Raw genomic sequence first — 12,595 nt, 5'->3', positions numbered from 1 at the left:
CGCCTCCCCTTTTAGGAGTCTACGAATTAGAAAACACAGCAGGTTGTTTTTTTAGCACGGTACAGCTCATGTTATCATTTTGGATCTAGATTGAGTACACATTAATAATTTATTTTCGGGGCCAGTCCTAGCACTCTGCGTTGAGTCCAGTGTTCTCTTAGGTCACTTTTCTTGCAGGTTCTAGAATCCTAAGAACAACTCAACGTTTCCTGTGTCCTACGGGGAATCTCCTTTGTTGTTTTGGGGGGTTTTGTTTCTGGATTTTTTATTTTACAAATACTCATGTTTGGGCTCCACAATAGATATGAAAAGTTACTTGTGATCCTCCTGTGACCTGACTGAGAGTTTGTCTTTTGTCTGCTACTTGGAGTCTTCCGAAGACTGAGACAGAAATTGGTATAGCAAAGATTGTAGCAGGATCTTTCATTTTATATTACATTGCTTCTGTTTTCTTTGAGAGAGCGTCTCATGTAAGCTAGCTTTGAACTCTTGATTCCCCTGCCCCCACCTCCTAAGTGCTGGGATTGCAGGCATGTGCTACCGTGCCCAGCAGAAACCATTTGATCTTAATATCAGAGTGAGTTTCCTTCAGACTTTTGAAGAGCAGCTCTAACTTAAAGGTTCTTCTGGTTTTTGTTTTGTCCGTAATTGGTTGCAGGAAGAGGGAGCTGACCTGAGATTTTTTTGTTCAAAATGGTTTCTACCAAGGCAGTAATATGCCGCAGAGGATTGCAGATACATTCATCCGGTGGTTTCCTGAAGCAGGGCGCCAGGTCCTTTATCAGAACAAGCGCTTTTCACCGGCGTTGAAGCTTGTGGATTCCTGTAGCGTCTTGTCCCTACATATTTTTCCGTGAGAAGTAAGAGGCTGGCTAGAATCTCCAGGCAAAGGGATTGTTGCGACACTAAAAACATGAACGTGGTATTGGCAATCAGGGTTATGGAAACGTGACATGTAGGATCAACCTTCACTACTAAGGCTTGTCATCTGTAGGTGTTAGAGGAAGACAAAGCGGTGGATCCTGTGGTTACCTGAACAAGATGAGGCCCAAGATAAAGACTGAGTTTGGACAGCTTTTACTATCTATTTAGGAAGCCTGGGAAACAAATGGTAGCCCCAAGTCGGTCAACCACCAATTAAAGGCATACTAAAAGTCAGAGTGTCTTTAAAAGAATATGTAAGGGGAACCTCATCTCTTGCTACAGAAGGAAACTACAACATCTGAGGGTGGGAGAAGGCTGATTGCTACCTTTCCCCTTTATGAAAGTCAGGGTTTGACAGGAAGACGGGGACCTTCAAGTGAAGTCAGTGCAGTGGGGAAGGTTGCAAAACAGGTGTCTTCTGGTGGACAAGGACAGCTCCTTGTCCAGAGACGCTGCCAGGACTTCTAAGACATGCCTGTGTAGTGACTTTCTGCTTCCAGAGCCTGTCCTCATGTTTCCATTGTTGAACCAAGAGCCAAAGTGAAGTCTCAACACAGCCAAAGTAGAAAATAACAGCAGAAGCTGGTTAATACGTACTGTCAATTTGGGCAGACACACAAGTGTTAGAAAAGGTGGGGTGGGGACTATAAGATGGGCTGTGGGAGTGTTCATCATGACAACATTTACCTAGGACTTGGGAGGGGCATCTAAGCTGGTCTTGGTATTCCTCCACACGGCCATAAAGTTTGGACTGTGACTGTGGCAAACAGCAAATGGGGTGGCTATGGTGGAACCGCCCTAGCGCACTATTGAAATTCTGAGAAACTCCAGGAGATATAAATGTTTGGATTCGTTATGCAAGACTGAACAAACATCCCAAGGATGGTGCCTTCACTAAGGCCATCCAAAATGCACTGGGTGGCAAGCAAGCAAAGCCACCAGGTTGTAATCTGGGCATTACCAGATCCTCAGAGCCAACTGCGTGAGTATAGCAGCAATTCATCTTCACCGAAATTGATGCCCACTGGGTCTATGGCTTTGCATCTCTCGCCTGCAGTGTGTCATCCAAATAATCATGCTAGGTCCTAGAGCAGAGGTGCTCAACCTTCCGAGTGCTGGGACCCTTTAATACAGTTCCCCATGCTGTGGTGATCCCCAATCATAAAATTATTCTCCTTGCTCTTTCATAATTACTTTTGCTACTGTTAACAATCTTAATGTAAATATCTGTGTTTTCTGATGGTGCTAGGCAACCCTTGTGAAAGGATCATTGCCCCCCACCTTCAAGGAGTCACGACCCACAGGATGAGAACCACTGTCCTAGAGCACACTTGATTCCTATCTGATTCAACACTGTATCAAGGACGACAGAACCCCCTTGCCTTACCATAGCCCTGAATGCTGCAAACAGAACCCAAGTGGCCTAAGGCCCAGCTATATGAGTAACCTGCATTATTGGCCTGCTGTTTTCCAGCAATCAGTGTGCATGCTTTAATAATGGCTTCCATGTCCCTTACTGTTTAAAATCACGGGTGTGGGAATCAGGCTGGAAGGAAGGTAGACTATTTTCACAATCAGTGACTTGAAGGTTTTGTATTCCTTCCAACAACCTAGGCTGAAGTAGATGAACAGTTTAGGTTCCCAGGGGGTAAGGAGGATGTTTTCACTAGCAACCCCAATGAAACGGCTCTTGTGAATTGGATCTATGACTAACGTGATCGTTTTGGCTGCCCATGCCAGTGGGCACGCAGGGTAAGAATGGAAGTGCTATCCTAATGAAGATACTTGACCCTAAGTGTAATAAGGAACTAAAGAAGGTGTTGGGAACCCAGAAGAATGCTGGTGTGTTGCTATTGGAGCCGACGATGGTAGTGAGCAGACAATGGCGGCAATTATGGTCTACCAAGGGTAGGGCAAGCGAGGACTTGAACCCTTTCATGCTGACAGTTTGGGTCATGCTACTCAGCAGAAATGTTGGTCAAAGGTGAGGAAAAATCAGGGTAGCTGATGGGAGAAGCAGGTGAGAGTCCAGTTAGAGCCTCCAGATTGGCCACAGCAATGATGGTAGCTCAGAGAGCCTCAAAGCCTGGCCCCTGACTAATAGCATCAGCCTCACCTGGGATGCTGTTTAAGCAGTCATATCTCCTAATAGTGTGCCAAGGAATAGCCACAGTCAATGTAGTCATAGATTCCAGTTCACACGAGCCCTTACTGGAGTCTCAGTGAAACCATCCTCTTTGCCCCTTGGGACCCCAAACAGCTCATCAACTTCAGCCTAGGTTGTTGGAAAGAATACCAAACTTTCAAGTCACTGGTTGTTAAGGCTCTTGTCCACCCAAGAGTCACTGAAACTAAAGGCCTGGAGGGGGAACCTGCTGGTCTGGTTAAACAAAGTAATCCTGGTGGCTGGCATTTGAGAGCCATTGTTACGGCTCTGATAACTCGCTGGGTTGAGTCCTTCCAGGTACCACCCGCTCCAAGGAATCTATTTAACAGAGGGGCTGATGTGGAGAGGGGTGTCCAGAAAGGCCATGTTAGCTTCTGTGTACCACGTCAGGTCCTCCCTGCCCTAGTGCTTCCTCCAGCCACCGAGGCTAGCAACCCTTTCCACGCAGGTTGGAAGGCTTCATAGAGACCCTGTTTGACAGTACACTGCCTCAAGCCACTGCTGTGGCCATTTCCTGCCTTCTCTAAGGTTTTTCTGATGCAGAGGCCTGAGAAGGACAAAGAAATCCCTTGGTGCTCACCCAGCACTTTCTGGAAATGTGAGGGTAGGTGATGTCATTGACTACCCTTGCCCAACGGTGATCGAGGGCTGATAAGTCTTTCCCCTTTCATACCTTGGGCAGCCCCTTGAGATGTGATACACACGATGCCTCTCAAGACCCCTGGGACTGAATGGCAGTCACCTATGCCCCTGGCCAGCTTTGATAATGTCTTTGAGTTGTCTGTTGCTGTTTCTTCTGTCCCTTGCTACTCTGCTGTGGGATCTCTCTCCAAATAAACTACGTGAAAGCCTTTGCCACTGGTCCTGTTTGGAGGAATCTAATTTATATCCCTGGCTATTGGGCACAATCTCCGCCTTTTCCAAGTCACTGTGGCTACTCCTTTGGTTCTCACACTGTCTTCCAACTCAGGTGGCCCTCCTTAAAGGTCTAATCCAAAGCAGTATGCTTCTAGAACTAGGCAATCCTGCGGGAGTCTGCATGGCATCTCCCTCTAGCTGTCATTTTCCTTTAAAAACAAAAATAGCGGCTAGCAAGTATATCTGTCTTCCTACACGCAGGAGAAGGGGACTGTCTCTGCTATCTCCTTGGCACCTTAAACAGTGCCTGGCACCCAGCCCTAAATACGTAATGTCTCTCCATTAAATGAGAGAATACTCAAGTACGACAAGACAAAGATGTCGAGGCAAGTCAGAATCTAGGCTAAGAGATTCTGGTTGAGGCGGGGGCGGTTATGCATATCTCAAATTTAAATTTTATTTAAAAATTACAAAAATGTTTCCGTCCAAGTTGTCTATGAGAAAAGTTAAAAGCAGAAACTTTGTGGTTAGTTGCCAGCTGTCTGATATCATTTATAAAATTGAACAGAATTTAGATGTGTGTCTTATGCCTCTGTAGATCCGGGAGCCTTTCTTTAGGTCCCTTTCTTTAGGTTCTGGTAGTATCATGATTGGCACACTTTCCAAAGCCTTTTTTCTTTGCACGCGATGTAAAATGATCCTGTAGACCCCTGTGATGGAGCTCCGAGCATCTCTACCTTGGTTATTCCGGATATGCTCATCTGTAATCCCCAAGTGTTCTAAAGTGCTTTTCACCTCACTTTCTTCTTCTTTGAGGGTGCTGGTTTCCGACAAATGTTTAGGGTCCAGTTGGAAAGGTTCCAAAGGGGTGGGGTATGGCACCCCTCGCATCCACTCGTTGTTCATGATGTAGCTGATCCCATACCTCTCTGTGGGTACGGGCTGAAGGACTCCTCGGATGAGCCGGTGGCAGGGCTCTGACACGTGCTGGGGGATGCTGTAGGTACCCTCGAGGATGCTCTTCTTTAGTTTGGCCACCGTTTCTGCTCGAAATGGCATCGTACCTGTCACCATGAAGTACAGAAGGACGCCCAAGGCCCAGATATCCACATAAACACCAACGTAGTGTTCATCTCGGAAAAGTTCGGGTGCGGCGTAGGGTGGAGACCCACAGAAGGTGTTCAGCATTTCGCCTTTTTTACTTACGGTGCTGAATCCAAAATCTCCCACCTTCACACATGTGCTGCTGGTATAGAACACATTCTCCGCTTTCAGATCTCTGTGAATAATTTGGTTTTCATGCTGTGAAGGAAACATGGGAGACGGTCAATTTTAAGGAAAATGGCAAAATAGAAAACAGATCAGTTTCTCTGCAACAGAGAAGTGGGTGACGGTGCTGGCATAGACACAGAAATTCAATAGGAACAACTTAAATCATATTAGGAAACTCTAACTCAACCTTTAACCCAGTGTAATGCCTTTACCCCCAAAAGTGGACCAAAGGTTTGAGTCTTCTGTGCGGTGGCGACTGGAATTTGTGCCATGCAGACTCTGGAGTTCGTGCCAGAACAAAAGACCTAGCTCTTATGCAACTGCACAATTCTGAGACACAATCAAATAATGAGCCTTCCTTTTGGAGGTCTTACCTGGCTTTTCTCAGTTTTCCCTTGACTGAGATCAAGAGTCAGGAAGTCTTGGGGCCTGCTCCAACCTCCTGGTCATACTCCTTTGGGTGGGCTCATATAATTTAGCCAAAAGGAGAGGGTTGAATTTGGCAGGTTTCTTGCAACAGGTTTCTTGCTATGTGTTGTCAGTACGTGTCCCTTCCTGCCCTTACCCTCTAAGTTCAGGCAATAGTCTTGGGAACTTTGACCTATTTCGTTTTAAAGGCTTGGGTAAAGGTTTAATGCCATTTGTCCCAATGAGTCCTTGGGGGTAACAAAACAGGCTTTGCAAGCTGGAACTGGTCAAATTTACATTCAATTCCATCAGCGTGTCAAACGAACGGCACTTCTTCACGAAGTGCGATACTGGCGCGCACCTCAGAAGGCTGCTTGCTGTGAGGACCATTACAATGCTGGATGCTCAGCGTGGTCTTTGCACACAAATCCAGTGACATCTATGACTGCCCTTCAGCCTTTCTCTTTTCAGAGGCCAGACTGCAGGGAGCAACGGCAGGACACAGGGCTTCTGTGGACCCGTGTCTGCACCATCTCCTGGAGTGCCTGGTGCTCTCCTACCTGGCAGTGGGTAGTTACGTACCCAAGTTCCCGCTATGTGCCCAGCAGTACGGTGGGGCCCGAGCGAGCACACAGAAGAAACAGTTCTAGGAGAAGTCAGGTAGTGTGTGTCACAAAATCCAGCTTTATAAAAAAAAAAAATCATTAGAGAACTAAAGAATGACTTAATTGAGCGTCAATACGTGGAGCAGAGAGTCAGTAAGCACTAGGTGGGGACGGGGCGGGGGGGGGCGCGGGGGAAAAGAGTGAGATGGCGGTCACTGAAGATGAGAAAGTCTGGTGTTAGTTGACCTGGGACTGAAGTTAATTTCAGAAAGGGAGAGGGGAACTGGGCTGGTCGGGAAGTATGGCCAGGACTGAAAAGTGAGCTCTGAGATGAGATAAAGGCATCCAGTACAGGAAAGGAGGGCCAAGGAAAGGTGACTAGCTAAGTGGGTGGGCAGTAAATGAAGGACGCTCATCTGGTTTCTCTGATAGGCTCCTGCCAACTTCAGAAGGAGCCACAAGCCTGCTGGGTACCAAGATTCTGGATGTTGCTTCGGAGGAAAGAACCCTGGTCCCAGCTAAAGTTCTGACTTATAGCTCCGCGGCAGGCGGAGTGGAAGCCCCGCGGCAGGCGGAGTGGGGGCCCCCGGCAGGCAGAATGGGGGCCCCCCCGGCAGGCAGAGTGGGGGCCCCCGCTTACCATGTGCTTCACGGCCGACACGATCTGGGAGAAGATGAGTTTGCTTTCTGGTTCGGAAAGCTTCCCCTCGGTGCTAATTTTCCCAAAGAGCTCCCCACCTCCTGCATACTCCATCACGAGGTGGAGCTTGGACAGGGTTTCCACGACTTCGTAAAGGCGAATGATATTGGGATGGTGTAGCTTCTCCATGCTGGAAATCTCTCTGGAGAGCAGCCTTTGGGTTTTCTGGTCTAACTTGGTCTTGTCCAGAATCTTAATGGCCACTTTTTCTGGAAAGAAAAAAAAAAAGAGCTAAAGGTTTGTGTTGTTTTTTTTTTGTTTGTTTTTGTTTTGTTTTTTAACAAGGAAATTGGTATTTAAAGCTGGAAGGGTTCTGGGCAGTCTATTTATCCTATCAGACATAGAGGTTCAGTGGTTCCCAAATCAATGGAAATGAAAAAAAAATCTCAAGTCTAGTATCAATATCTATCAATAGGTTTGGTTGCCAACTCTTATCTCACAAATGAGTTCTCACTTGTCATCTTCACCTAGTTTTCCAAGTAAAGTTAAAAGTCCTTGACTTAGCCCAGAGAGCAGTTCAGGATCAGAACAGGCTTCTGTCTTCAGTGTTAGCCTGTGGCTCTGGCCCAGCTTCCCCTCCAACTTCCTCCTCTAGTTTGTTCTTGAAACAGCAAACATTCATGCACGGGACCATTTCTTTACCCAGATCTCTCTACCACTATGTCCCTGTCCTAGCCTCAGGTCATCCCTGGTGATCCTGCAAAGCTAGCCTCACAATTAACCTATCCCCACAAGTCTCCCATGGCACCGGCATAAGGTGACCATGACACCCAGGCTCTGTGTGTTTAGAATATCCATGTTCTGCAGTCTTAGCTCCCCAGCCTATAAATGTTGTCTTCCCTATTATCTTCCCTCTCCCTGTAAGGATTATGTTTTATTTTACTTTGTCTGTGCCCGACATGCAAAGTCCAAGGCATGCAGACAAGTCTGTCTATGCTGTGTTGGTGACAGGATGAAGGGATTGGCCCATCCCTGTGCAACTGGAGGGAGGACTTTGTGGTGCAATAGTTCTGGATAGTGTTTTAGTTTAGTATAATGTGTTGAAATCCTGAAGATGTTACACCCTTTAATCCAGCCATTCACTTTTTTTTTTTTTTTTTTTTTTTTTTTTTTTTTTTTTTTTGGTTTTTCGAGACAGGGTTTCTCTGTGGTTTTGGAGCCTGTCCTGGAACTAGCTCTTGTAGACCAGGCTGGTCTCGAACTCACAGAGATCCGCCTGCCTCTGCCTCCCGAGTGCTGGGATTAAAGGCGTGCGCCACCACCGCCCGGCCAGCCATTCACTTTTAGCAATGAATCTTAAAGAAATAACCTGATGTATGTACAAGGGTGCGGGGGGGGGGGTTACAGGGAATAGCAAGTAGCCAGCGAGAGGTGGTTAAAGTGTAGTTCATCTTTGTTTATAACAATATGCCCCAGAGTGATGTCAGTCTGTACTTATTGATGTGAAAAGACATTAAATATGTAAGAGACATAAGAAAAATACAAATATTCACTCATAGATAAAAAATATGGTGAGACATCTTATTGAAATGTTTAGATACTTTCGGGGGCAGGGTTGAGAGACAAGGTCTCTCTATGTGACAGCTCTGGCTGTATTGGAACTTGCTTCATAGACCAGGCTGCCCTTGAACTCACAAAAATCCTGCCTCTGCCTTCTGAGTGCTGGAATTAAACACATGCACCACCACCACCCCTGACTACTTTTTTTTTAATGAAAGGGTCTTGTGTAGCCCAATATGGCCTTGAATTCACTATATAATTAAAGATAACCTTAAATTTCTTACCTCTAAACTCTATCAAGTACTAAGATTACAGGTGTGTGCTACTAACGCCTACTTTTTTGTAGGGCTAGGGACTAAAGCGGGGTGGTGGGGGGCTTTGTGTACTCCATGTGAGCTCTTTGCCAACTGAACTACACCCCAACTCTGGAAGGCTTATCTAAAGGATCACAGAGAGTTCTATAAATTCTGTGTATTGATTACTAATACTTGAAATTTTTTCTACAATAAGCATAGAGCATATGACGAAAATGGTTACCATTAGAAATAAATGAATCTTGAGTTCATAACACAGCTTCATTTTGTTGTTCAGATTTGGCCAGACTATCCAGAAAGCAGTTAGCAGACAAGCAAGAACGGACGGCGACAGACTGGCTGTTTGACCTACTTGCAACACACCTGCTTCGAAGAACTTTGGTACAGTGTTATTGGCATGAAAATAGACGCTGCCTGCTCAAAGCAGGAGTCTTACTAGCGTGTTAAAGGTCAGTTCAGCTTTCTGAAATGGACTGAGGTAGTGATGGTGTCTAATGTGGGGAGCTGCTTCTGTTGGAAGCAATATTGAGCAGCCAGGAAGCAAGCCATGAGTAATTAAGTCCCACTTTGGCTACTGTGAAAGCAAATGGGCTTCCTTACGGACATCCTCTGGGCATTCTTCTTCCTTGGTCACATCTGTTCTACCTTTCAGTGGTTCGCACTGATTGCCTCTCGCTGTTTCCCTGAACCAACAATCCAGACAGTCTGTACATCCCGTCCAGAAGAGTTGCTATTGCGGAGTTAAAATTCCTCCTTCCAGACACAGTTTCTGCAGAAGGGGTTTCTCCTGCTATCTCCCTTCTCCTTGTCACAGGCTCCTGTAACCTCAGCTCTGTGACCCCTTAGCTCCGTGCACTGTGAATGTTCGACAATAGGTGGCAGTGGGGATCTTAATCTCCCTCTCCTAGAACCCTCCCTTTACTAGAACCACTTTAGCAAAGGTCCCCCTCGCCGAGCCAGGACTAGAATAGGGTGGGACAAGTGCTGTTGGAGTGAGTACCTCTTGAGATTCTTTTTTTTTTTTTTTTTTTTTTTTTTTTTTGGTTTTTCGAGACAGGGTTTCTCTTCTGTGGCTTTGGAGCCTGTCCTGGAACTAGCTCTGTAGACCAGGCTGGTCTCGAACTCACAGAGATCCGCCTGCCTCTGCCTCCCGAGTGCTGGGATTAAAGGCGTGCGCCACCATCGCCCGGCTCCTCTTGAGATTCTGCTCATCTAGTGTTAAGTCACGTGACAGCTGTGCTTTGCATTAGAATGCAAATGTAGAACCACATAAAACATTATTAAAGCGGTGCATAGTTTTGCACACCTTTAATCTCAGCATTTGGGAGGCAGAGTCAGGCAGATATCTGTGATTTCAGGACTAGTCTGATCTACATAGTGAGTTCCAGGACTACTCAGAGAGACCCTGTCTCAAAAAAAAAAAAAAAAAAAAGGAAAGAAAAGAAAAAGAAAGATGTCAGTTCCCTAAAGAACTCAGTCTTCATAGCTACTCATGTGTGCACAGATATGCAGGTGCACAGATGTCCAGAAGCACGTACACAGGACAACCTTGGGTGTCATTTCTTTTTAAGCACCCTTCACCTTTTATTTAAGATCAGGCCTCTCCTTGTCCTGTATCTTTGCCAGTAGGCTAAGCTAGCTGGCCAGAGTGTTCCAGGGGTCTTCCTCCTGGGTGTCTCCCTATCTCTGCGTAAGCTAGCTGGCCAGAATGTTCTAGCGATCTTCCTTCTGAGTCTCTCCCTATCTCTGCCTTCTACCTCCCCACCCCTGGTATTTACAAACACGTGCTGATGGCCATTGTTCTCTGTGGCTTCAGGGAATCCAAACTCAGGTGCTCACACTGGTGACGCTAGCATTTCACCAACTGAGCCAGTTCCGCGGCCCCTATCTACTCTCTAAACACGTGTTCAGTAGTATACAGTGTGCACTAGGCAGCGAAAAGACAAACACTGTTCTTACAATCCAGCGAAAGAGAAGGGCTTTGAAAATAGCCCTTATGATACATGTGGTTAATATTAGGAAGGAAAAAATATATATTATATTATATGTTCTTACTCAGCCCCTCTGAGTAAGAACACTAAGTTGTGACTGGGGGTAAGGGAGAAGCCCAGGGGATGATGCATATGTTGGCCTACATGAGATGTAACATTATTTGTGCTAGAGAGGCTGAGGGGAGCCCTCTATGACAGAGGTGTGAACTGATGGATGGTGATCCCCAAATTAGCCAGGAGTGCTAGCAGGGTGAGGTAACCCATAGGCTCAGAGGAGCCTGCTTTAGGGAAGGCAGCCTTGGGAAATCCAGGGATTTATGGAGAGTGTCATCATCTTGACTCCGGTCGTGGGAACAGTGGTCCGACTGCAGTGTGGGAAGTAGAGGGGAGTAGCTGAAGTGTGGGGAGGGCAGGGGAGTAGCTGAAGTGTGGGGAGGGCAGGGGAGTAGCTGAAGTGTGGGAAGTAGAGGGGAGTAGCTGAAGTGTGGGGAGGGCAGGGGAGTAGCTGAAGTGTGGGGAGAGCAGGGGAGTAGCTGAAGTGTGGGGAGGGCAGGGGAGTAGCTGAAGTGTGGGGAGAGCAGGGGAGTAGCTGAAGTGTGGGGAGGGCAGGGGAGTAGCTGAAGTGTGGGGAGAGCAGGGGAGTAGCTGAAGTGTGGGGAGGGCAGGGAAGTAGCTGAACTGTGGGGAGAGCAGGGGAGTAGCTGAAGTGTGGGGAGGGCAGGGGAGTAGCTGAAGTGTGGGGAGGGCAGGGGAGTAGCTGAAGTGTGGGGAGGGCAGGGGAGTAGCTGAAGTGTGGGGAGAGCAGGGGAGTAGCTGAAGTGTGGGGAGGGCAGGGGAGTAGCTGAAGTGTGGGGAGGGCAGGGGCGTAGCTGAAGTGTGGGGAGAGCAGGGGAGTAGCTGAAGTGTGGGGAGAGCAGGGGAGTAGCTGAAGTGTGGGGAGAGCAGGGGAGTAGCTGAAGTATGGGGAGGGCAGGGGAGTAGCTGAAGTGTGGGAAGTAGAGGGGAGTAGCTGAAGTGTGGGGAGAGCAGGGGAGTAGCTGAAGTGTGGGGAGGGCAGGGGAGTAGCTGAAGTGTGGGGAGGGCAGGGGAGTAGCTGAAGTGTGGGAAGTAGAGGGGAGTAGCTGAAGTGTGGGGAGGGCAGGGGAGTAGCTGAAGTGTGGGGAGGGCAGGGGAGTAGCTGAAGTGTGGGAAGTAGAGGGGAGTAGCTGAAGTGTGGGGAGGGCAGGGGAGTAGCTGAAGTGTGGGGAGGGCAGGGGAGTAGCTGAAGTGTGGGGAGGGCAGGGGAGTAGCTGAAGTGTGGGGAGGGCAGGGGAGTAGCTGAAGTGTGGGGAGGGCAGGGGAGTAGCTGAAGTGTGGGGAGGGCAGGGGAGTAGCTGAAGTGTGGGAAGTAGAGGGGAGTAGCTGAAGTGTGGGGAGAGCAGGGGAGTAGCTGAAGTGTGGGGAGGGCAGGGGAGTAGCTGAAGTGTGGGGAGGGCAGGGGAGTAGCTGAAGTGTGGGAGGGCAGGGGAGTAGCTGAAGTGTGGGGAGGGCAGGGGAGTAGCTGAAGTGTGGGGAGGGCAGGGGAGTAGCTGAAGTGTGGGAAGTAGAGGGGAGTAGCTGAAGTGTGGGGAGAGCAGGGGAGTAGCTGAAGTGTGGGGAGGGCAGGGGAGTAGCTGAAGTGTGGGGAGAGCAGGGGAGTAGCTGAAGTGTGGGGAGGGCAGGGGAGTAGCTGAAGTGTGGGGAGGGCAGGGGAGTAGCTGAAGTGTGGGGAGGGCAGGGGAGTAGCTGAAGTGTGGGAAGTAGAGGGGAGTAGCTGAAGTGTGGGGAGGGCAGGGGAGTAGCTGAAGTGTGGGAAGTAGAGGGGAGTAGCTGAAGTG

General features: G+C 48.2%; 1 protein-coding gene across 1 annotated transcript in view; it reads right to left on the bottom strand.

Moving 5' to 3' along the window:
• Positions 1–4,213: 4,213 nt before the first annotated feature.
• Positions 4,214–12,595, bottom strand: part of Nim1k (NIM1 serine/threonine protein kinase) — a 50,647-nt gene continuing 42,265 nt past the window's right edge. Inside the window, exons 3-4 of the mRNA XM_041646380.1 lie at positions 6,875–7,143; positions 4,214–5,251 (exon numbers count right to left, since the gene is read on the bottom strand). Of these exons, the coding sequence (XP_041502314.1) occupies positions 4,502–5,251; positions 6,875–7,143 (1,019 nt within the window). The 3' untranslated portion in view covers positions 4,214–4,501. The remainder of the gene's footprint in view (positions 5,252–6,874; positions 7,144–12,595) is intronic.

This window comes from Microtus oregoni, unplaced genomic scaffold (genome assembly GCF_018167655.1).
Source record: "Microtus oregoni isolate MIOR12 unplaced genomic scaffold, Mior012 000132F_ref0000261, whole genome shotgun sequence".
NCBI classification, from domain to species: Eukaryota; Metazoa; Chordata; class Mammalia; order Rodentia; family Cricetidae; genus Microtus; species Microtus oregoni.
The sequence above is the reverse complement of the archived record's forward strand: the minus strand, read 5'-3'. Positions and strand labels throughout refer to the sequence as shown.